General features: G+C 36.6%; 1 protein-coding gene across 1 annotated transcript; it reads right to left on the bottom strand.

The window, feature by feature from the left end:
* Positions 1-26,774, bottom strand: Zbtb1 (zinc finger and BTB domain containing 1). The gene is given in 4 exon segments (XM_047541821.1): positions 1-1,876; positions 9,411-9,744; positions 9,747-11,325; positions 26,044-26,774. Coding segments are annotated over 3 exon segments (1,932 nt in total). The 5' UTR covers positions 11,308-11,325; positions 26,044-26,774; the 3' UTR covers positions 1-1,839.
* Positions 26,775-26,832: the final 58 nt, after the last annotated feature.

Genomic DNA, 26,832 nt, shown 5'->3' with positions numbered 1-26,832 from the left:
AACATAAAGGAGTAAGTTTTATTAGATAAAAGCAATGGATTTAAAATTGTAACAAAAGTACTTTAATCCAAAAGTTCCATTTTATACTATTACAGAAAATAATCATATCATAGAAGGCATTTATACCATTTATAATGATAATTCATTACATTTGTAGTTAGTACAAATTTTAAGTCATTTTTCTTTAGTAAATCTAATTAAATAAAAATTTAGTTGATCAAATTATTGTCATTTTTATATTGATCTGGCACCTTTAATTATTGGTAATATTCTTTTTTGTTTTGTTTTTGTTTTTGTTTTTTGGTGCTGGGGATAGAACCCAGGGCCTCAGGTGGTGATATTCTTTTATCTTTTGTTTCCTATTTGTCTTTAGAAGCCTTCAGTTCTGTTTGTGTTCCCAAGAGATGAATAGTAGTGTTTTTTAGACTCAAACTTCTCTAGGCTTATTTATGTCTCTTAAAACATTTTCATATGTGTTTAATCTCATTAATGGAGATTTTCCTCCCTTCTCCCACTTATTCCTACTATTCCATTTTAATAAATTCTTTCTGATTTTCAGCTAGTCTAATTATTATAATGGATATTCAAGTTATCATCCTACTTACAGCTAAGGTTTTTTTAAGTGACTTAACCTCTGCATATATACTGTTAAGTATATGTTAAAGTTAGATCTCTTTGTGCAATTGCTTACTAAAATATTTGAAGAAATAAGCATAAAAGTAAGACAGCATTTCTAAAAATATATTGTGGTATTGCACTAAAAACAATAGTAATAAAGAACTGATTACATAATTAATCAAAGGTAACAGTACAAGTATATTCACAATAAGGAAATAATGTGGCCATAAGTCATGTGGTTTTGTGTGTGTGTGTGTGTGTGTGCATGTGTGCACGCATGTGTGTATCAAAATGTATTTGTATTCAGGTTAAAATTTCATCAAGTATTTCTGTGTGAAAGGTTTTTTAAAACATGTTAAATGTTAACCATCATTTCATTTAATACTTTGAATTTTATTTTGAATTTTGAAGTTGAGTAGGGCACTATACATTAATATTGAGAATATTTAACTGAAATTAATTCTACCTTATTAGATTATATTGCTAGATTCAGAAGAAAACAGCATGTCTGTGATTTGTGAAAATCTACCACTATTATAATTATACTACTATGCTCTTCAAGGTTACAGACTTAAAGAAGAGCTTATATTAATAATCTGGTATGTGGTTGGTAAATGAGAAAGGAAGCAAGTGTTACTTACAGTGAGTAATAACTAGATTGTCTTTTTATAATATTGACCTTAAATTTCTTTCTCTGTACTCCTCCTGTCTTTTTACTTAACACTCTAAACCACATATTTTGGGGTGAATTTTAAAAACTTCCTAACTACATTTCATAATATATAAGCTATGATTCTGGTTATTTTAGGTTTAGAATTATATGTGTGTTTATAGATATATGTGATTATCTCTCTTTATAATATATTGACAGTAGCCTACAAAGTCCTTTTATTTTAGAAGGGACCATTGAAGATAATTAGCATATAAAATTTCATTTTAGCGCAGCTTTAACCACTGATGTCATGAGAATTTTACAGTTACTTTAGCATATTTTTCACAAATACTAGGAAAGTCACCATGAATCAATTTTGTTATAACAAAGTGATTCCAAAGTGATCTTTATTTTCTTGCATCTTTGAACTGGAACTTTTGGGGCTGATGAAGTTTGTCAGGAAGACAGAAAAGATGGTGCCACTTCAGATCTGATATTCCTGGGTCTGCACTTAAAGATTATCTGTTGAAGATTGATTCTTCCCCATGTTCTCTCCAAATTCAGATCTGTCACTTCTCCAGAGGTTTAGAAGGCCCTATTTCACCACTGCCACACAGAAAAAGACAAAACTCAAGAAAAAAAACATTACAAGTTGACTGTCCTACAAGATACAATATATTTTTAGGTCAGAATTTCTTAGCTTTTGGCACCAGGCCAGCATATTGTTAAAAAGAATGAAGAATAGGAACAATAGTTTCTAGAATTTAAATTTACCCAATTACTTCTTGAATGTAACTCATTGTACCTTTTAAATATATTATTACTAATACAATTCTGCTGTATTTATTTAGCAGAATTTCATTTTTGTTCTTGCATGTATGGTCTGAGCTAGAATGGTTTGGCACAAAAATGTAACATAAAAAAAGAAGGTCAGACAAGTAGAAGGGTAGGAAGGAGGAAGACACATTTTCCTTCAAATAAAAAGTTTTACAATGTATTTTCTAATGGCAAACTTCTGATTGAAACAAATTTAAAAGTTCATGTTCCTTTTACTGTCTTCAGTCATAAAGCTAACACTACCTTCTTCAAATATTAAGTGTTGTATACTCTGCAAATGAAAATGAAGTACACAAAAACAGAGAAAGAAGAAGTATTCCTTCAAATTCTTAGGCATATAACTGTCTTAACCTGACCCATGATTCTGGGTAGAATTATATTTTTGCCTAGAATTATAAAGACTTGCATAATTTTAATTCCATATATAAAGAATAAATTGTCCCTTAAAATTTTTTTTTCATATCAGGGAACATAAATATTTGAAAGGTGATATTCATAATCTGGGTGCTTGGAATTGTTTCATCAAAAATTGAGCTATAGGGCTAGGGAGATAACTCAGCTGGTAGAGTGCTTGCCTTGCAAGAACAAGGCCCTGAGTTCGATCCCCAGTACCGGGAAAAAAAAAAAAAAAAAAAGCAAAAATTGAGCTATAAACTATTGGTTTAAGTAGAATAAAAACAACAAAAACTTTTGAAAAAAAGCATAGAGCAGGCTTTATAGCCTGAATACTTGTCTATTCCTTTCTCACATAAAATTATTATTCCTGGCTCTGAAATGAAATTGTGTTTTTAAAAAATTTTGTCATTCTCTGACTCTCGACTCCTATGATTTCTTAGTACAATGATGATTAGTACATTGATATATTCAATATAGAACCAAGTATTGAATTGTAATCTTCATATCATCTTTTTTTTGTCAGTTAATTGAGCAGGATATTAAGAAATTATAATGGTTTCCTGCCCTCTAGTGATCTGTGTGGATTTTGATAGAACAATTCAGTCACTATTGAATGGCCTCAATTATTTGGTTCTCCTGAAAACAATAAGGGAATAGCTAAAGTAGGATTTAAACTTAATGCTAAATTCAGCTAAGTGTATGTACATAAATATGTAAGCAGTGTTAAGTTGGTTCACAATTAGTATGAACTTACAAGCTGTTATTTGTTTATATTTACTAATTGCAATTACAGACATGAACATTCTAAACCCTTGCCTTTTTGCCTCTTGCCAGAATATAAACTTATAAGTAGTTAAATTTCATCTGGTTTTAGTGAGATTATACCCATGTTACCAAGTAATATGTCCTTGAATTTGACAAGAGCAAAGCCACTTAAATGATTATATAGACATTCACAGCATCATCTCCATTTCAATCTTCTCACTTGAAAAAAATGTTTGACAGATGGTAGCCAAATCTTTAAAGTAGTAGGTTTAGCATAGTAGCATGGAACCTACTGTATAGAAATCAGTTAGTAGATGCAGAAGTTAGAATCAGATTGGAGAGGTTGTTTCACTTAAATGTTTAAACTTGCTGCTAGTTTAGGGTGGTCATGCAAGCTGTCATTTCCTGAAATTATTTTTCATTTCTTTTGTAAGACTACGTAAGTTCACCTAAAATCTATGCTTTCATAAATTGAATTATACACTGCTGGAATAACCAAATTTTGTTGCCATGCTGAGGATTGAACTCAGGGCCTCAAGCATGCTAGATAAGTGCTGTACTAAGCCATATCCCCAGCCCTCCAATTTTTGTTTTTAAGAAAACTTTGATTGCTTTATAAATCTTAGCAATCACAATACAGTAATGGGTGCGTCTTTTTCCATATTTTTTATTGGTGCATTATAATTATACATTAGTGGAATTCATTGTTACATATTTGTATATGCACACAATATAATTTGGTAAATTTCATCCCTCAGTATCTCCCTTTTCAGGGGTGTTCTGTTTTTTGATCAAAGAAATGATGAATTTCTTATCCACATCATCTGTTAAGGCAAAAAGAGGAAACTGGTTATTTTGTCATTCTGCTTTTTCTTGGGAACATTTATTTTCAAATGATGTGAGTTCTTAACTCATCAGTGTCAAAACAAATAAAAGGAAATGAGGATTGGTGAAAGATTAAAACATAAAAGACAGGAATAGGGAAAACAAAGGCGGGGAAAGTCACAGACAGAAATGTGGAAGTTGAATTCAAAATAATTTTTAATTGAGTTCTGCTATAGGCCCCCATAATGGCTGACATACCACTAAATGTTTTAAGTTTTAATGAAAGAAAATCAAAACATATATCAGCATTTAATATTTATTTCTAAAACATCATTCTGAATGACTCATTCAAATAAAATTTAGTTTTCCATTCTCATATTTTCACATTACTCAGAATGTTCATTAGCACCATTACCAGCCACCTTACCAGGCACTGCAGATGAGAGATGAACAAGCACAGCCTCATAGGACCTCTATCACATGTGCCTGAAAAGGCCCATCTTTGCACTTCTTGGTAGGTAGAGCATGTAGCTTAGTGGTTAAGTATAGGAATGTAGGTTTAAGTCAGAGGTCTAGGTTCAAATTCCAGGTCTTATACATAATTTCTATGTGATTTTAGGAAAAATACTCTTCTGGACCTCAGTCCCCTATCTGGAAAATTAGTATACTTACCTCAAAAGGCTATGAGGATTAATTAAAATTATGTATGTAAAGCACTTGAGTATATACCCTTAAATAAATGGATACTGGGATTACTGATCCTATTATGGATGGATAATGGGTTTCCAAATTTGTGATGGAGCTTCAAGTTCTAAACACCAACTATAATTCTACTTGCTTGAGTTTCCTAGCATCCATTCTATCACCCTCAGTTTACTCAGACAACAAGAATATAGGGAGGATCCTACAATGATATGTTCTACAGCTTTTTGATGCTCTGCAATGCTAGAAGTTATTTATGCTGGGATGCCTTTAGAGTGCTGGTGTTTTATCCCTGGGAAGCATTTGTTACAATGGAGAAGGGGATGGTGAGAAAAGTTGATCAAAACAAATTGATGGAAAAAAAAAATTTTCAATTTTAATTCATGATAAAACCCAGTTAAAATTATATACCAAATTTCTTTATTCTTCACTATGTGTGCACAGACATATCCAGGTTTTTTTTTTTTTTTTCTATTGGTACTTATTTAGTTTTTTGTTAATAACAATGACAGGTTTTATACTTAATTTAAATATTACAACTGTTATACTGGTTCTTTGGGAGATCTTCCAGAGATGTATTAAGTATGAAAGTTTCATAGTGATAGAGGAATGAGTATTTTTTAACCAGTGAGAAAGTTGCCAACTACCACCAACCTCTTCCCACTTTTTAGAATATGAAAGTATCTCATGTATTCAGGCATAGCCTTGATGTGTTAATAACTCTTACTCCATTAGGCAGCCTATAATTATTTTAATCTAATCAATTTATTTTAATCCCTATTCATCTTACCTATAATTTTCAAATGTTTTATTTACTCCAAATTTTATATCCTATTCCTTTTTAAATACAGAATAACATCATTCTTGCCTATTATTTTTCCTTTTAATTAGTGTCTGCTCTAGCAAATGTCATCCTTATTTTAATTCTTATTATTGTAACTAGCCCCTCTGGAAGCCTTTCTTCTAATTTAATTTTTGTCCATAGTTAAACTGTTACTTTGTAGTAATTAAACATTTGCTATATACCATTTTACTTATGTGGCTTATTTCTCTGAATATTTTTACTTTAATAATATGGGAAATTAAGAAATTTCTGAGTCCTAATCTACTGTGGCCTTGGCTATGTTTTATTATTCTGTGTGTGGGGGGGTCTTATTTACTAAAAAGTTGTAGAACATCCAAATTGCACCGTAATTGGTGGTAAGCTTGTTAGAAGCTGACTATTCCTCCAGGATTTCTTGCTTTTTTGGAACAAAAAAGTAGGCCTGGAGATGTAGCTTAGTGATAGAGCACTTGTCTAGCATGTCAAGGCACTGGGTTTGATCACTAGCACCACAGGAATAAATAAATTTAGTCTGATTGCTCATATGCATTAAAAAAATCCAAAAGCTAGCCAGGTACAGTGGTATCCCAGCTACTTAGGAGGCCGAGGCAGTAAGAACACACGTTCAAGGTCTGCCAGGGCAACTTGGTGAGACCCTGCCTCAAAAAAAAAAAAAAAAAAAAAAAAAAAAAAAAAAAAAAATTACGAAGGGCTAGGGGTATAGCTCAGTGGTAAAGTGCCCCTGGGTTTAACCCCAGGACAGAGAACAAAAAGGAATCCAAGTATTGGTAGTGGTGAGAAAAGGGCCTTTCAAACAAAATGGTGTCACTATTCGTGAAACAGAGGAATCAGATTCTACTCCATCTATCTAGATTTTTTTCTCCTTTTTTTTTTTTTTTAAATTTGGAGCCTAAAAATCCAAGTTATAAATACTTGAACAGCAGACAACTTCCAGTCTTCATTCTCTTCACAGCACAGGAGGGTGAGAAGCAATAGCAAAGGAGTTAGGGCTCTTTCACTCCACACTAGCAGAGGAGGGAGGTGAAAGGAAGTTGAGTTGGGATAAGGTGTTGGGTATTTTTCCATTTCCCCTAATTTTGTTTTGTTTTATTTTGGTATGGGATTGAACCCAGGGGTGCTCTCCATCCCTATTGCTTTTATTTATTTTGAGACAGGGTTTCACTAAGTTGCTAAGGGTCTTGCTAAACTGCTGAGGTTGGTCTCAAACTTGCATCCTCTTGCCTCAGCCTCCCAAGTCACTGGGATTATAGGCATGCATCACTGTGCCCAGCTTCCCCTAATTTTAAAAACCATGAAGCCTTCAAATGAACGCTGTTTGATAAGGCAAATTATATACTCCACTTTGAGAAATCTGTACTATCCTGTAGCTAATTCCAAAATAAAAAGATGTGTCCTGTGACATATAAAACAAGAAAACATCATGAGGAGTGACTCTGTGAAACTATAAACATCTGAGTCACGTAAAATTAAGAGATAATATTCATATATTTGCTTGCTAATTGGCTGTTAGTACATGGCAAAGCACTAAATCGCACACACGCTCCCCAATGGAACAGATGATCCTTTCTTCAGAGAGGTAGTATTTAAAAAAAAGAAGCCCCCCCCCCCGCCTTAATGGTGGGAAAGCTACTGCAACAAAAAATTTTGATGAGGGTAGAAAAAAGTGACCCTGAAGAAAATCACGTCTACTAAGATATAATGTGGTTTGGAAATTTGGTTTGAGTTTATTTTGTCTCTTTATACTACTCTCTGAGAACATTTGTTATCAGGTTTCTAGCAGTAATATATGTATGCATCTTATATTTTAAGTTGCATTTCCCATATAAATATTTGATAAACAACGGTATCCAAGACTAAGTTGAAATTACTTTTCCTGCATTCTGTTAACTATGTGGCTTTAAAAAAAATTATTTAATTCAGTGCTGGCACCTGTGCTATTCCTAACCTTAACATTCCAACACATCCCCACAAATCTCTGTGCTCACACTGCTCTAATACTTACAACTAAATCTTTACTAGCCAATATGTCTCTCAATTCTCTTGGCAACTTGTTCTTTTATGCAAATTGTATAAAAATGATTTGCATATTTAAAAATTTGATGTGAACAAAAAGCAATGCTATTAAACTACTGCTGTAATCACAAAATTATATTTTTAAATATAGGAGTTAACTAAAATTCTTTTCATTATAAGAAGGGTATTATGTTACAAGTAATTCACATTAAAAGGCATTCTATTCAGTAGATGTGTTTATTGGTGGGTCAGGTTTGCCAGTGTTTTAATTCACATGTAAATTATGTAGACCCTCTGTCAATAACAACTAACAAACTACTTTAATTGAAAAATGATAAATTATTTCCACTTATGCTAATTATTTTATAGTCCTCAAATTTTGTATCCTTTACAGAAAATAATAAAGCATGGTAATAAACTGCAATTTGCCACAATACATTTTCTCCAAATCTTAGTATAAAACACAACACATTTTTTGTGCACTCTACCTTTATAGAACAACCAGATTTATAATTGATTTATTTTATTAGATTTATCAATATACATGGCAGCTTTCTCGAATCTCAAAGTTCCAAAAGTATGTAATTTTAAATCATATTTTCCTTTAGATGTCATACTTCTAGAGCACTATTAAAGTCTATTTATAAACAAAAATAATTGGTAAACTAACACACTTTAGAAATCAGAATATTTTAAATTAAAATATTTTTAATGAATACAAGATGTCTTTTTAATTAACTATCATAGCTAAATTTAATATCATAAAAACAAAATGGCTTATCCCCACTAGTTTCTCAAGTGAGGGAAAGTCACTTGGATTTACACTTAATATAAGTTTTAAATGTGATTATTAAATGATAATATTTTATCAGTTATAGGAAATGTTCATTTATAGGAATTTCCTCAGGTCCATCAATATTTTTAGGCCAAGTTTGAGCCCATGTCAACCTTAAAGGTTAGATTCAGTGCACCTAACTTGCCTAATAAGCTTGTCAATTTAAGAATATGAATTTCATTGATAATAAGGAGGAATAAACAGTAGCTAACTCACTGTTCAACTGACAAAAAAAGAAAAAAAAGCTGAAAGTGAAATGGGCCAATTTCAAATAAATACTTTTAAAATTTTAAACAGGAATGGCCAATCATATGGGGTTTAAAATTTCATAACCTTAGAAAAACACATAAAAATAGTGAAGTCATCACCTTATTGATAAAAAACTAAAGTTTAATAGTCATTGAAGGGGTAACAGCCGCTTATCTACATGTAAAAGTAATTTTAATCAAAGCTAAGAAAACTAGAAACAATGCTATTAAGAAACAACAAAAAATGATAAAAACAATTTAACGCCTAAAACGTAGAAACTTAATATCCTAAACAAAAATATTAAAGATAAAAGGGCCTTGAATTTTTTCCAGCAATTCATCTTATAAAATCAATTTCTAAATAGCTCATATCCTTTTTGCTTTGGTGTTTTGTCTGCTATCAACTAGACATTAGTACAGTAGAAAATCACTTAGGTTCTTTTCAAATGCTTGGCATTATAATGTGATCTCATATCTTTCCTCAAATTAAATTTTGCTCCACATATTCCACATGTATACAGATGAACATCCATGTGCTGCTCCAACTGTTCATTATTTGGGAATATCTGAAAGCAGACCTGGCATATAGTCTCACCAGCAGATAAATGAGAAATCATATGCCGTACATGGTCATGTTTTCTGAAGTTTCCTTGATCACAAATGGAACAGACATACCTGGCCATGCCTTTGTGCATATCATTGTGCAGACGCAACTGACGTTCTCTTAAAAACTGCTTCCCACATGTCTGACAAACAAACTGTTTTTCCTTAGTATGAACAGTATAGTGTTCTCTTAAATGACACCGCTGATAAAATCCTTTTCCACACAGATTACAAAAATGCTTTCGTCTGTGATCTCTTTCATTTTCTTCCATGATGGCGCTCTTAAACATATCTTGGTCTAGGCAGCTAGACATATGTTCAACTACTAGATTTTCAGTTTCAAAACGCTGGCCACAGTTAGGACATCGAAAAGGACAGGCAGAATGCTTAAATAACTGCTTTTTTGGATACTGTTTAACTGGTAATGACTGTCCCTAAAATCATCCAACATTTCAACAAACATATCTCTTATTTCAGACTGCTCATCAGGATTTTCTTCCATGTCCATTTTCTCCTCAGTATTCCCTAACCCATTCATTGTCAGATCTTGGGGTTCTCCACATCTTTGGGCATGTTCCTGAAGCTGTCTACCCTTGACAAGTATTTGTCCACATTTACCACATGCACAGATATTTTCAATGTGTTTGGCTAAGTAATGAGATGACAGGTCCTCCTCAGTTATTGTGAGTCCACACAGCTCACAAGATGCATTTTCAGTATCCTCTTGTACTGGACTGCTGTTGTTAGGGGGTCTCATATTTTCTAAACCAACTCTTTCATCAGCATTTATTGACATCCGGGGTTTTAGAGTTTTCCTACCACTTTTTTTAATGCTGACATCTTCTTCAACATAATATCTATAAAATGGCTCTTCAGGTTCATCTTCCAATTCATCATTGTCAGTGGATTCATTACAGTCTTTATCAGTAACTTTAATAATGTTAAAGTCTTTCAGCTCATCTGTAGGAATATCTTCAGGCTCCATCTTGATAATGATTCTTTTCCTCTCAGCAGCTCTGCTTTTTTCTTCATTGGCTATTTCAGACTCCACTGTGCTACTTTTTCTGCTTCCAGTGGTTGAAGCTGAATCATCAGGAGCCTGGCTGGTGTCTCCTCTAAATTTGTCTGTCTGCGCAGAAAATGTTTTAGAAGAATCCTTTTCACCAAATTCAGCTTTGATGTTACTGTCTTTTTCATCTCTAATATCTACTATTCGGTGGTAAGATCTTGTGTTTTGGTATGAATGTCTGTTAGTACAGGTCAACACATGCTCATCTAATAATTTTTCACAACTAAAGCCAAATCCACAGCTGTCACAGGTAAAACTCCGTCCAAAGCGTCGTGATACACGTTCTTTTGGAGCAGATAATTTGGACACAGAACTTTTTTTACATACATCAAATAGTGGTTCAGGAAAATTACCTAATTGTAAAGATTCTTCATCAGGCTCTCTATTATGTGGTGTATTTACTGTTGAGCTTGGCTCTGCACACCACCTACTGGCTTCACTGCCATTTCTAGCCACAGTGTCTTCATACATTCTTACTCCAAATATCATTTTGCTGTTCTGTTTACTGGAAGCAGAAGATGAACATTTTGAACTAGAACAATCTGCATCTTGTATATCTTCTAAGCAATCAGGAACATTGTATAGCTGCAGGTAGTTCATTGCCACTTTAAACTGCTCAAAACTGGAGGGAGCTGTCATAATTTTTCCTAAATACATAAATTGCAAAATGAGATCAAAACACTCAGCACTAATTTTCATATTGCTGAGATTCAGTTGTGCAGTACTATGTTGATGGTTCATGAAAAACATTCTAAAATAGGAGCTACAGGCAGCTAGAACTGCTTTGTGGGCTTGAAAGTAAATGTCATCAATTGCAATACAACAGTCACAGAGAAAACCCCATTCTCTTTGGTTGTTTAGCTGCTGAAGGACGTAGCTGCTGTGGCTGGGTTTTGCCATCTTCTATTAATTAGAGACCTATGTAAAACAAAAACAAAGTCAGATAATATAAGAAAAGCATTAAAATAATTTTTAGCATTATTTGTGACTTGTCTGACTGCTATTACATTCAAGATATGAATAGCTTTCCACCCTAATGTAGTAAAACCTTTAATATATTATGAATAATTTTTTTAAGTTTGAAAATGAAAATACCCAGCCATTTATTCAGGTTTCTCATATTGAAAGAAATTATCAAAACCAAAAACTTTTATTTTGGTTTGAGGGAAAATATATACCTTAAATCTGAAAGGAAAAATAACATTCTTTTTCCCTTCACTCTTAAAATTCACTGGCTTTCAAAAATTACATTTATGAAGACAACAGAAGTGGGAAATTTTTCAGGATGAAGAATGGAGTACTTGAAGGAAATGAACAATGAAAGTAATACAAGTAACTTAAACTGAATGTTAGTAACCAGATTATCATTAAAAATTTCTTAGATGATATTAAGGAACTAGTGCTCATTTCTAAGTGTATGAAGGGTTTTTTTGATTGTTAAAAATGAGTCTACTGCGCATATATGATTATACAACCAACCCTAACTCTACGTCATGTACAACCAAAAGAGTGAGAAGTTATTTATACTCCTTTTATGTATGACATGTCAAAATGCATTCTACTGTCATGTATAACTAATTAGAACAACAAGAAAAGATATGCTTTGCCATTGCAGGACTTAATATGATAAAATAAATAATATAACTCACTGTTCTTATTTAAAAAAATAAGGTAAGCTTACATCTCGTGTGTAACTATAAAAAATGAGTATCTTTTAGCTATAGGTACTGAAGTGTTTGTAGATGAAATGATATATTTGAGATATTCAAGATGAATGAGGGGGGGTGAAGGGACTATAGATGATGCAAGATTGGCTGTGTACTGATAACAAAGCTGGGAGAAAAGTCAAATTCTATGTTTGTATATTTTTGGTTTTGTTTTGGGTAGTAGGGATTGAACCCAGGGGTGCTTTACCATCGACCTGAATCCCCAGGCCTATTTCTGATTTTGAGACAGGGTCTTAATAAGTTGTTCAGTGCTGCACAAAATTGCTAAGGCTATATATACTCAAACTGGTGATCCTCCTTCCTCAGTCTCCTAAGTTGCTGGGATTTAGAGGTATGTGCCACTATGCCCAACTATTTTTATATATGTTTGAAATATTCCATATGAAAAGTTCTATTTTTTTTTAAACCTTATAATATTATATGGCAGTTGCAACTAAATAATTTTATCAATGATTTTTTTCTTTTCTTGAAATACATCTTATATTGCTCAGCCTGTATTTTAGGATATAAAGAAGCAGTGGATTTATTTGGGAAGAAAGTATTTATCCTTAGATTATAAAATTTTCTTTTTTTAAATGTTAAAAAAGGACACAAGTTAATACAAGCTTACTGCAAATTTTTAAACATAGAAGTACACAGAATAAAAATTCACTTTAGGTTGCAATGGCTTTTCCCAGTGGTAACCCATTCAAACACTATAGGTTATATATTTTCAGATCCATTTATGTTTACATACATAGTAAGCAAATTGAATACTTACTATGTGCAGGCACATTGATTTGCTTTTGATGTGTTTTTTAACCTAAGTCCTACCATGGCAAAGCATATCTTTTTGTTGTTGTTGTTCTAATTAGTTATATATACCATTCTGCAACTAGTCTTCTTCACTTAACATTGGTGGACACTCTATTTTTAACGTAAGGAATTAACTTTGGATAAAGGAGATGGAAATATTAAAATCTCTAGAAGTTCTATTTATTATATTACAAAATTAAAATAAGATCCAATTTTATCAGAATGTATGCTACTAAAAAAAATTCCTATGCAATTTTACTGAACTTAAAAAGAACATTTAAACAAACTGTTCAGAGAAATAAAATGTTCACGCTTCAGTCCCAAAACGCTTCCATCCCTGCTATAGTAATAGTATCTAAATTTACTTCTTGCTTGTAATCTGTTCCTGATAGATCAAATATGGATCACATACCCTTTTCCCCTTACAGGCCTAAATAGCATCTTCCTTCCTATTTCCCTGCCTAAAGTCAGAGTTCCATGGGTAGGGACATGACTCTGGATTAAATATTTTCAGATCTGTTATAAGTATACATACATATCATACTGAATACTTCCTATGTGTGAGACACACGGTTTTGCTTTTACAGTGTGAAAAGAAGGTGATGACATGTGCTGCCTTTTTAAAATGGCAACCACTGTCCTTCTAGAAGCCAGATAGCTGTATCAAGTAGGCACAATACTTCAGACCATTGTAATTTGGAAATCTGTACCCAAACTGTGAGGACTCCTGTTCACCATGGACCTAAAAAACAAAAGCAGTTTATGCCCAAAGATACTCATTAATGTGTTATTTATAATTTGGATGCCTGATAAAAAGGGAATTTTTAAGTAAACGGTCTAATCCCTAGAATTCACTCTTAAAATTCACAGGCTTTCAAAAATCATATTTTTGAATGACAACAGAAGTGAGAAGTTTTTTCAGGATGGAGAATGGAGTAAACGAAGGTACAAAATTCTATTACAATTAGAATTATATAAAACAAATCCAAACAATACAATCTTATTCAAAAGGTTAAAAAAAAAAAGTCTACAAAAATGTGGACCCAAGTGCATTTAAGTAGGATGAGATTTCCAGTCTACAGTCATTTTTCTAGGATTCAGAAAGACCTTGAACAAAAACAAAGTAGAAGGATTATTAAAAAAAAAAAAGCTTTCTAGTACTAAGAGTTGTTCAAAAAGTAAACAAATTTGTTTGGAGGATAGTAAGTGCCCAAATTAAAGGAGCAAAATGTTATTGAGGATATTACGGTGAAATGAGCACAAGCCTTGGATCAAATTTAGACCGGGTTCCAATCTAACTTTATGAGTTTTGAAATTTGCTTATCCTATTCATCCTTTATTTTAAGATGGGGATGACCTCAAAAATAACATTAAACATGAGGATTCACAGAAGTGACACGTAAAATGTACAGTGCTTGGCAGGTAATCAGTTAATGGAAGTAACAGTAGCTGTTGTCACGAGGTGCTAATACTTATTTAAGCATCAGGAAGTAAGTCTAAATAGATAAACTTAAAAGTTCCAAGAACTCTCCTTATTTGTATGAAAAGCAGTTTTATGGCTATTAATTCAAATTAATACAACTACATAGAAGTCCAATTATCCGGACACATCTGAAGCTATAATTACTATTCAGTTAAAATAGTAAAAATACATACATATATTCTGTGTTAACAAAACACTGGAACAAATAATGGTAGTTATAGTATTTTAATGTATATTTATTCATTCAAAAAATTTATTGAATACCTTTGGTGGATCAGGCACTATTAAGTACTGAAATCATCAATAGCACAGGCATTCCATAATCTCAAGGTTAGATCATTGAGAATTTTGACTTTTTCTAGATTAGTGATTTCATTCAACATGTACTCAGTAAAGTTCCTAGCTATGGACGAAGGCATCATGCGGTAGAAAACAAGGGCTCTGGTTTTGACTGGGTATGAATCCCACTGCCTCCATTTGTCTTTCTGCATTCTCTCTCATCGTAGGGGTGGAAGCTGAACAAGGGCTGTGTCTCATCTTCAATGCTAACCATACAGCTACTAGGCTGACCTATGGTCTAAGCTATGGTATTATTCAATTGCCCAAGTTCCCAGGAAAACTGATCTTAGGTAGAGTAACTTCTAATAGCTGTCATTTGCATTTTACCAGCAACTGTGTTCTTAGTCTCATTCAGGGAAGCTTTAAGAAAGCTTAATAAATGAAAAAAAAAGTGGGGGGAGCAGCTGGGGTTGTGGCTCAGTGGTAGAGCACTTGTCTAGCATGTGTAAGGCGCTGGGTTTGATTCTCAGCACTACATATAAATAAATGAATAAAATAAAGGCCCACTGACATCTGAAAAATGTATATTTAAAAAAAAGGTGGGAGGAGATATGGAGGATGACAGATTTAAATTCCTGTGAGACTTTTATCGCTTTTGCATTAATTTTTTTTTTTTTTTTTGTGCTGGGAATTGAACTTGGGGGCCTTCACACATGCTAGGCAAGTACTCTTCTGCTGAGCTACATCCTTAGCCTAGTGGTACACAGCTATAATTCCAGCAACTCCAGAGACTGGGGGAAGATCACAAGTTTGAGGCTAGCCTTAGCAACTCTATGAGATCCTGTCTCAAAAGAAAAAAGTAAAAGGAATGGGGATGTAGCTCAGTTGTAGAGTACCCCTGGGTTCAATTACCAAAACAAATAAAAACCCACAAAAAATAATTTCACTCAAATTCCAAGTCTGATCTCTTTTCAATTTTCTGACATTGTTAATGATTCTAACAAAAAAAAACTTAAGTGAACTTCTTTATAGTAAAATTTATTAAAAAGTTTCACATAAAAGTAATGCTTATATTTCAGTTGCTCCTGCTTTTATGACTGAAATTTGTGGTTGCTTTTGTTTGTGTTACTTAGCTGCATCACTGGAAAAACAAGTTCATCACAGCTAGAAGTCAAGGGCTGGGCTGACAGCAGAACCTTCAAGTGTGATTCAAAGGACTTAATATTTTTTGGATAAGGACTGCTCCCCTAAGGCGAGGACACCAAATGTGCAGTACTCCAGAGGAAAAAAAAAAAATTATGCTGGATTTTGAAGATTTTAGTTTGAAAAGTTTATCAGCTCCAGTTCATCTTAAACTCAAAAACAGCCAACACGGCTGGGGAGATAGCTCAGCTGGTAGAGTGCTTGCCTTGCAAGAACAAGGCCCTGAGTTTGATCCCCAGTACCAAAAACAAAACAAAACAAACAAAAAAAACAGCCAACACAGTAAACATATTAAGTGGGGAAAAGAAAAAAAAAAGTACTAAATAATTTAGATAGTCAGTCCAAATCTAAATTCTTATTTTATAAAAGAAGGTAACAATCTAGGGCCATTAAACCATATCTCAGGCCATAGTTAGCTGTGGTGAAGTAGATGTAGGACTATAGAACAAGGACTCCTGTCAACCTAGATGGTACTAAACACTTCTTTGGAACTATGTGGTGTGGCCCTCTGCAAAAAACACAAAGACTGGGCATGGAACTTAGAGTTTATTGGCTACATACTATTGCACAAGTGACCACCCCCATCTGAACACTATTTGTAATGTGATTTTACCATTTAGTCTTATTCAACAGATGTGTTCCCTAAAATATACTATGTAAGCTGTTTCAGTAAATTTCTCATTGATAGTAAGATTTCAAAGAACACCCTCTGGCTAAATTCCTTAAATTGGAAATAATAGTCTTGCTGGATTACATATTTTCATTTCTTTTTTTTTTTTTTGGCGGTACTGGGGTTGAACTCAGGGCCTTGTGCTTGCAAGGCAAGCACTCTACCAGCTGAGCTATCTTATTGGTATATAGCATATAAACATAGTCAGCACACTGAGTACTTACTATGTGCCAGGCACATAGCCTTGCTTTTTGTAATGTGAAATGAAGGTGATGACATCTGTAGCCCCGTCATTGGATAAATGATAAGGGGCTACAAAAAAACACGTAAAGTGAATGAAGTAACTTAATTTGAAGTGTCTCCTATTAGGTAAATAACAATTCCAAATTGCATTACCACTGAGAAACGTAAGGATGATTTGCATAGCCTCGGGGAAAGTCTGGAGGCAAGCCTAGCACCAGACTCCCAATTCTGTACCCCATCTCTGCACCACTCAGTCACCTCTCATCTTAAAGGGGGTTTAAGTATAGGTTGAGCATACCTAATCCCCAAAGTTCCAAAATTCAAAACTTTTTAAGTACCAACATGCCAATAAAAGTCATACAAATATTTCACAATCCAGGAAAATTCTGAGAGCTGAAACATTTCTGGTTCCAAGATATGGGATACACAACCTGTATATACTTTAATCTCCTTTTACCTATTTCTATGTCTTATATGATTGAGTGTATGCATATGGATTTAATTTGAAGGCTGTAGATTACCTTTTTTGAAAGCCTAAAACATAATGAAAGAGTTCCCTCATGTTTTAAGATTAGAGTATCAGAACGTATTGAACATCTACTGTGTTTCTAATACTGTATAAAGCATTGGGGTGCAAAAAGACGGTGTATAGTTGAGCTAATTATATATGCGGGATTACGTTTGAAACCAAAAAGCTATTTGAGAACAACTAAATGCTAAATTATATCGTCTATAATACAGCAAGAGTTTAGAAAAAAAGCATGAATTATACCAGAACAATAGGCTTTAGGAAGGATATACGATTTGAGTGAAAACTTGAGGAATGAGTAGGTGGAGAAACACAGAAAGGGGAAAGACATTTCAGTTATTTGTATAGGTATGTATATAAATAGTTGGGGAGGACTATATAACAGCTAGGCTGGAAATGTAATGGAAAGGAAGGTTAAATTGCTTTATAAATCGAAGGTGAAGGTTGTGCAGGTATGGTAAATGACAACTGTAATACAATAATAATACAAATAGCTAACATTTGTTAAGCCTTATGATAATGTCAGGCTCTACTCTAGGCTGGTATATGTATACCTCAACACATATTACACATACATACATAGGTTAAAAAACCTAAATTAAAAACCAGAGATTGTTGTAGTCTGGATGTGATTTAAGTATGTCCAAAGGTTCATGTGCTGGAAGCCTCGTCACCAAGAGAGAGGATGTTAGGAGGTGGTGGGAGCTTTAAGACTTGGCACCTAGCAGGAGGACATTAGGTCACTGGTAGCACTGCCCTTGGAAAGGATTAAGACCCCAGGTAGCTCCTGAGAGGGGGTTTGTTATAAGAGAGCAAGACTAGCCCTTCCCTGCTCTTCCTTTCACTTCCAACATATGATCTAGCCAAGAGGGGACCTTACCAGAGCCAGTGCTATGCTGTTTGGATCTTCAGCATTCAAACTGTGAGCTAAGTAAACTTTTCTTTATAAGTAAACCAACTTCAGATATTTTATTATGGTAATGAAAAACTGATCAAGTCAGAGGCATACAGTATTATATGTATGCCATAAAGAGAGAACCTCTTGGGATTAGAGCACAAGCAATATGACTTTCCAGTCTAAGATCACAGCCTTGGAGATTTTGTCACCTAACAGAATATCACATTAGCATTAGTTTTTTTTTCTTTGAATATCATTTTCCAGAGTATACAGTTCAATCTTTAAAATTGATTAAATTTTTAGGTTTTCTCCTTGAAACTTCTGGGAATGAATAGTTGTAGAGGCCCCTAAAGATAAAAGGTTTTATTTAAGCCACTTAAAAGATAAATACAATTAGAAAATTTTATTCGCTATTTAGACCAAACATTCTAGCTGGTTATTAAACTCCAAATTCAGTACTTAGTACAGGAAGTTCTGAAATTATAATTGGATTATGTTCCAAAACTTATTTTTAAGTTATTTGGAAACTGAAACACATATTCCCATAGAAACAATGCTATAAATGATAGCTTGGTTTCATGTTCATGTTCACACCCTCAAGTCTTTTAAAAACATAATGCAGCTGTATATTAATGCTAACAATGCTTAAGTATTACTTGTATCATTAGCACTGACAGAGCTCTAAGGAACAGTCTGGTACAGTAAGGCCCACTATACTAAACCCTCAAGGACAGGGCCAAGGCTTAACAGCCTTTGTGTTCCTTGTGTCTAGCACTCTTCTCACATAGTTGGCTCTTAATATATGCTTGTTAAATGAAGGAATTTTTTAAAAGCCCAGGAAGTACACCCTGCTAGATTTGAATACCAGCTCTACAGCTTACGTAGCTATGAGCAAACTTTTTCTAGTTCTACTCTTCTCAACTATAAAATTGGAATAATCATACTCTTCAGAGAACTCTTATATAGAGATGACAAATATTTTTTTCATTTTCGATCCAAGCATAATCCAATTTTTAAAAATTACTAATGTCACCATTATGAACACTTTATAGAATTTTATGAAATGATAGTTCAATCTACAATTCTACAGACCACAAAGCAAACTAAGGCCCTCAGAGGTTAAGTGATATGCTCACAGTCACATCTAGGTTTAGTGGCTGTCAGGATAACCTTGGTTTCTTCAATCCTGGTCTAGAGCTCTTTGTGCTACTGTAACTGCAGCTCCCATGCGCAGCACCACCTGACCATTTCCTCTGCATCAATTATGTTTTGCTGAAGTGCATGAGCTGGTCAAATTTGCAAAGTTGTTTATACCTACACCTGCTTTTGGAGATGGTGTTTTGTTGCTTGCTTGGTTGATATTTTTCTGTCCCCTTGTCAAGTCAATAGCTGTTACTTCTAAAAGGTATGCTGACCTCCATCTGTCCACCATTTCAGTCTTTTATGGGCTGTGAAACAAGACAAAAACTCATTGAAACTCAATTTACAATAATGTAATTTTCTCTGAGGACCTAGGGAAGGGATCTGTGAGTTAGGTATAAGGTTTCTATCCCTAGCCAGGCGTGGTGGCCCATGCCTGTAATCCCATTAGTTCAGGAAGCTGAGGCAGGAGGATCTGCATATTAAAAGCCAAGCTCAGCAACTTAGTGAGACTCTGACTCAAAATTTAAAAATGGCTGGGGATGTGGCTCAGTGGCTAAGCATCCCTGGGTTCAGTCCCTAGTACAAAAAAAAAAAAAAAGTTTCAATTTCTGTACTTTATTGATAAGCAATCAAACTGCCTTCTTTTGCTTCGTGACAGGGATTAGGTAAGGCTGTCAACCAAATAACTTACAAATGAAATATTTTTGTAGTTAAACTACACAGCAAACCTAGGAAATTAACTCAACCTGAATGCAGAGGAAACAGTGGCTTCTAGAATAGTCTCTTTTCTTCCAGGAGTGGAGGAAAAGTTATTTGATCCAGGCAGTTTCTGCACTTTCATCCTTCATCTTGAAGAGGCAGCATAATATATTTTGACCACCAGAGGGCACTGTATAAACAGTTGGCTTTTCTCTGCTAAAAGTGGCTTCACCAGGAAGTTCCTTTTAGCACATGGCATTCGTATTCATTCTTAGGGTTTATTTTATAGGATTTCTATCTATTCCAGAGTTTTCACTTTATGCACTCAGATTTTTTTCCGAGGCCCACCTAAAACTGTTCCTCCCTCTGCATTGTTTCAGCTGCCACCACTGTGCACCAGTTTGGCTACTTGCAAATCACCTGGAACTTCTGGTAATCAACTATCAAGTTCTGCCAATTTTCCCACTCAGTATTTCTCAAATCTGCCCCTTTATTTTATCCTTACCTTCCCTGTCCTCACGAGGTCTCTATCATCAATCTTGAGTTACTGTAACAGGTTCCTTAATGGACTCCTCAAATTCATCTTTTGCTCTCAGATGATTCATAAGGAATAAGAATTTGACCATGCCATTCTCCTGCTATGGGTGCCCCCTTCATGTATCCCCAGGCCAAAGTATTAACTCCTTAGCAAGGCATACAAAACCCTCTGTGCCCACCCATCTACCTGTATGCTGGGCTGCTTCCTGCTTCAAACTTCACATTCAAGCAATAGAGAGATTTTTGCTGCCTCATTCCCAGGTGTCCTCAATACACAGGACTTCATGTATGCCTTACCTCCAGTTTTACTGAGGCCGATTGGTTCTTCTGTCTGACCCTTCCACATATTAGAATTAGGTTACTACCTCCTCCTAAAAGCATTTTATAACTAACTTCCTCTCCCACTTTTTTTTTTTTTTTTACTGTGCATTATCACCTTATTTTGCACTTATTACACTGTATTTTAATTATCAGAACAGCAATTTATAGTAGACATTAAAGCATAGACTAACCAGACTGACAGATCTGCCACTAATTAGATGTGTGACCTTGAGTAGGCTGTTTACCCGATTTGTGCCTCTTTCTTCATCTGTGAAGGGATGGCAAGTCCTTCCCAGTTTTTAGAGTAACTATAAGGCATGTCACAAAGTGCTTAATAGGAACTGGCTACAATTATGTGTTGGTATCCCTCACTAGATTGTGAGCAACTTGAAGGCAAGGACTTTGGCTTATTCCTTTCTCTGGAATATAACTATTTGGTGAACAGTTACTGAATAAAGAACTGGTGAGGTAGACCTCAGCAATGATGGTAGGGATTACTGGTTTCCTTCTTTTAAGAGATCCTACACATTTAACAAAAATTGTTTTCAACTCTGTGGCTCCAGAGTTTTTTGTTTGTTTATGCGTAATGCTAACCACACTCCTAATTAAAATTCAACAAAATGAAGCTGGGCATGGTGGCACACACCTCTGATCCCAGCTACTCAGAATGAGGCAGGAGGATCACAAGTTCAAAACCAGCCTCGACAACTTAGCAAGACTCTGTCTCAGAATAAAAAATAAACAGGGCTGGGGATATAGCTCAGTGGTAGAGAGTACCCCTGAATTCAGTCCCCAGGATTTGGGGGAGAAAGTCAATGAAATGAAACCAAAAAATATTTGTATAAAAATTTAAACTTAAAACTCCATTTTCAAGTCTAAAATCTATTTTAAGATTTTCCCTTATTCCCAATCACCTAACAGTGAAAGCATTCCTATCTGCACTCATGCTATTACCTTTGCTTAGAACCTCTTCCATGTCCAGCTCACGTTCTCTGGGGAGTACTTTCTGATCCCAGAAGAGTCAGATCCCTCTCTTCTGTGCTGCCCAAACACCCTACACATACAACTATAGGGTGGCCAGTAATGTATCTTCTAAACTGGATGCTATATCTGTCACTACACTTAAGGCAGGTATTATAATAATTTAGTTCCTCTGCTTTGTTCTAAGGTCTTTGAGATCTGGGCCCTGTCTTAGTCATTACTGTAACCTCTGGGCCACTACCAGTTGCCTGACATTTAGTTGATATTTGATGAGGTTTTGAATGAATAATTGTTGAAGTAGGTTGTTTTATTTTGCCTAAGTTTATGCTTGGTTTGTCACGTGGCTGACAATTATACAACTAATTCTCACAACCACCCAAGATAGGTATTTTTAAAAAATTTTTTTTAGCTGTAGATGGACACAATACCTTTATTTTACTTATTTATTCTTATGTAGTGCTGTGTGTGTGTGTGTTGCTGAGGATCAAACCCAGTGCCTCACACGTGCCAGGCAGATGCTCTACCACTGAGCCACATACAACCTCGGCCCCTATATCACAGGTATTTTTATTATTCTCATTTTGTGAATGAAGAAACAAGTCCAGTGGTTGATTTATCCCAAATTGCTCATTTGTAAATAAAAGGTGAGGCTTGATTCAAAGCTCAAAGTTTCATTAACCAGACACCACTACCTGGACATGACTATCAACTGCAGTGCCCTTTTGGAACACTCCAAGCTTCCCAGAATCTCCCTTTTCCATGAATCTAAAAGTTCTCATCATTCTCATACTGCCCCATCTTACAGGCAGGCAGAATGCCCTGCCTCTTCCCTAACCAGACTCTCACTGCCCACTAGAGCATGCTCCTAACACTAGAGGTCTAAAGTGGGGATGGACCTCTTCAGTTATTTCTTTAAAAAAAAAAAAAAAATTACCTCCATCTCATATGCACAACAGAAAATTTTGGTAATTCTTTAACATTTTATTTTAAAACAATTATAAAGTCAAAAACAAAGTAGTGTTAAAAAAAAAAGTTCCCAATACCCTCAAATAACCAATGCTGTGATTAAATTTCTATGTATTATCTTGGGGCTTGCTTTTAGAACTTCACAGCTCATTCTTCTTCAATAAACCAGGCTAAGGAGTAATTCTGCACTTTGACTAATACCTCTTGTAGTTAATGTACACATAACTATATTTGCCAAAATGTAAGTTCAGTGTAAGTCTCTACCTTAAATATATGCCAAGATGCCAATTATTAGTGGCATTCAGGTTTGAGTTCCATCCACCCTTCACCAACCAGTCCTTCCCATGCCATACCTGAAAACTTTAGACAATCACTAACTCCTCCCTTTCCTCATCCTAATTTCCTTTCCATAATGTTCAGCATTCAGCCTTCAGATCAGGAGGAACCCCCACCATCAACAGCACAGGGATATCTTGGGAGTGGTCTTTATCCCAATTACACCCACTCATACCCAAATATAAATAAGGAAATTTTCTACCATGTGAGGGGTTTGTCTTGTTTAATGCATTTGGCCTGGATAAAACTATCCATCAGAGACTAGATAACATTAAAAAAGTCTGAGAACTAGCCCACCAAGGTACAGTTCAGGAGGACAAAGCAAAAACAGCAGCTCTGGTATGTTTAAACTCTCAAGTCTGCTACTCAATCATAGAATTTAAAATCAGCTCAATTCAAAACACTCCCTTTTTCCCTACCTGGCAATTCTCACCAACTCAAGCAGTGAACAGAGAACATGAGCCCATGAATCATGACAGGCCATCCCTAGGCAGGGTGAGGCACATGCACCAGCACAGCTGTGATCAAATGTTGCCTTCTTTCCTTTATAAAACAAGGAATTGACTGTTCCCGGTGATTATCTCTGAGGAGTGGGAGTAAGGACTTTCATTTTTGTATTTTATGTATTTCAGCATAGAGTGAATGTTTACAAATAGAATAGATTTTATAATTTAAAAAAGTATTTCCATTTTGAGACAAAATAGACATGAATAACACTTGATTTAGTTCAAGTTAGAATATAAGAAAAATTACAAAGCAATCTATTATAAAAGGTACTGGCACAAGAAGAAAATATCAAGAGAAAACACCTGAGACCAAAATGACCTCCCACGTAGATATTTCTCAAATATACCTTGATTTTGGGGGGAAGACTATAGCTTAACAGTAAAAATCTAAGGAAAAATTTCTGCCATTCTACCCCAAATGGTTTCTTCCCCTTTGGGCCAGAAGGTCAACAGTAAGACTTAATGTCTTTCCTGGCCAGAGCAGGACAGGCCTGAAAGCAGGAACTTCTTTTCTCCTGCACATTTAGAAAAAGAAATGTACTTCAAAGAATATGGACACACTTTGAAAAAGGTCCACTAACTGTACCTTCCCCATAGCCTGGCAAAAGAGGAGAATGATAAAGCAGTACAGAAATTAAGCACTGTTAAAGTGAAATCAAAACACAAGGTCAATAGCAAATGGCTGTGACTGTGCTCATGCCCTGCTGAGGTCCTGGTTAAAACATGGTTTCTTTTCTCTGTCAATGATGCACTAGCCTCCTCACACCCTCAAAAAAAAAAAAAAAAAAAAAAAAAAAAAAAAAAACACGGGTAAAGAGTACACCGTCGTATTAGAGGTGGAAAGAAATGGAACACATGGCCTGAGTTATTGAACAGCATAAAATTTTGGTCTAAATAGAGAAATCCTACTATAAAATCAGTGTTAACTGAAGGCTTCCTGCAGATTTTCTCTTTATTAACCTTTGGCAAAGCATTTCACCTCCATATGCTTCAGTTTCTTCTAATAGGAAGCCCCTTCTAGCTCTCAAAGTCATTCAGTTATTACTGAGACTTTCTTAGATGCGTACCAAGTGATTAAAAATTTTAAGTCCTGAGCAAACGATGGCCTGCCGTCATTCAGGCTTCATCTTCCTATATCTACAATCTCCCCATTTCTCCGGATCATGTCCATTTGTACTAATAAAATTTCACAGACTCTAATTTCTTCGTTTCAAAGCAGATCGTGTGTGTTTTTAAGTTGTCATACTGCAGCCTTCAACAAATTTGCCTTAAGAGTGCCTGGACGTTCAGCTCAAGAAATTGATTCTAAGTTGCCTCAAAAAGCCCCAGACCGCTCCTTTGGGTTCGACTGTCAAAGGGAAAATTGTTCCCGTCGTGATACTGTATGGAAATACACTTTGGTCAAGGCAGAATCTGCATGTACCTACCACACTGAAACTCGACTTAGGAACATTACCATGACATACAAATGCCTTAAACCCTAAAAACAAGGACTTTCATCAACCTCTTCCCGACGCGCCCAACTAGGAAAACGTCTTGTCAACCCTTCGGATCATGGGACGCGTTGCTTAGTGGAAAGGGAGACTGGGAGCGGTGCTGAGCTCAGTCAGACCTATGCCTACACACTTCAGTGGTAACAACTCCGGATCTGCAGCCAACAACACATTCACCGAAACTAACCGAACTTCTAGTAAGCGGCCACCACTGGAGGCGAAAGCACTTTCTTCCCAGGAAACATAAGATCTTTCCCACCTTAAATTCCCGAAATCCAGACCTACCACTTTTTACTGAACAAAAAAGCGTGTGTGCCGGCGAGAGGGGGTGGGAAAGCGCGTAGCAAGAATTTGCAAGGCTCTTCTGCCTCCTCTCTCGGAGCGCGCCCAAGTCTGCGGCCTCGGGCTCCGGGACACTTCCCCTCCCACCCGCCGAGGAGCCGCAGCTGTAAGTTGAGAGAAGCGGGCCCTGGGCCCGTCAATCAACCGGGTCCTCCCGCCTCCCGTCTACACCTCCCCTCCCCCCTTAAAAAATAAAATAAAGGCAGAGAAAGAAAGGGAAAAGATGATAACTAATTTGGTAACTACTCTCCACCCGGGCTTCGCCTCCCACCCAGGGAGGCCGCACGCCCGGGACCTGAAGCGCCGACACAGAGCAGGCGGTCGGCAGCCGCTGGTCTCCAGGTCTTCCCAGCGCGTCCGCCTTGCTCTGGCTTCCCGCACGGGTCGGTGCCGCTCCGGCCCCGCACTCCGCCAGGCCCGCGGCCCGACGCCCTCAGGCCCGGGCTAAAGTTGCGCAAATAGCCCCACAACTGGCAAATACTCACCCGCCGCAGCAGGAACCCGGGCTGCGGAGATTTTAGGGAGTTTAAGGCAAATCAGCCACGGGAAAGGCGGGCGAAGGCGAAGGGGCCGCGAGCTGCAGTGGCGGCGGCGCGCGGAGCTCGGGCTGGGCTGCGCGGAGAGACTCTGGCTCTGCCAGGGACTGTGCTGCAACAAAGGACTTCCGCTGCCGCACAGCCGCGCCTGCCGCACCGCACTGAGCCGGCCCCGCTTACGCGGCGACTCCGGGTCTGCCCACCAGTTCGCTGCGGCGTCCGCCAGCCTTCCCCTCCCTCTCGCCCGCCCACCCACTCCGCCGCTGGCTGCTAGGGGCACCCGCGGTCGCCTGTTTGTTGCAACAAGTTTCTGCGTCGGGCTCCGAGGAGGCTGGCATAGCCCGCAACGCGGGGGCCGTCGTGGCGGCGGCTTGACCACCCCTCTCGCCCCTCTCCCCAGGGTAGGCTCGGGACCTTGTTTGCACAGCTGGATGGGACAGGGTTCCTCCCGACTCCCCAAGGGCAGGATGATGCTTTACCACTCCGCCCAGATGTTAGACCCCCGCCCAGCAGGGCCCAGCTGCTGAGCCCTTTGCCTCGCGGTACGCCCGGGGCGTTCTGGGGGCGCCAGCACCCTGGCCCCATCCTGTCGCGGCTCATCCGCTCAGGGGCGCCCATTCCCCGCGTTGCCCCCACACTGTCTTCATTGGGCCTGGTCCGCCTCTGGCCTTGAGTCACTTCCCCCGCCATGCCCCACCCCACCCAGACCGCCTCCCCTCCTAGGCTCCCGCGGCTCGG

Source organism: Sciurus carolinensis, chromosome 2, assembly GCF_902686445.1.
Source record: "Sciurus carolinensis chromosome 2, mSciCar1.2, whole genome shotgun sequence".
NCBI lineage: Eukaryota > Metazoa > Chordata > Mammalia > Rodentia > Sciuridae > Sciurus > Sciurus carolinensis.
The sequence above is the reverse complement of the archived record's forward strand: the minus strand, read 5'-3'. Positions and strand labels throughout refer to the sequence as shown.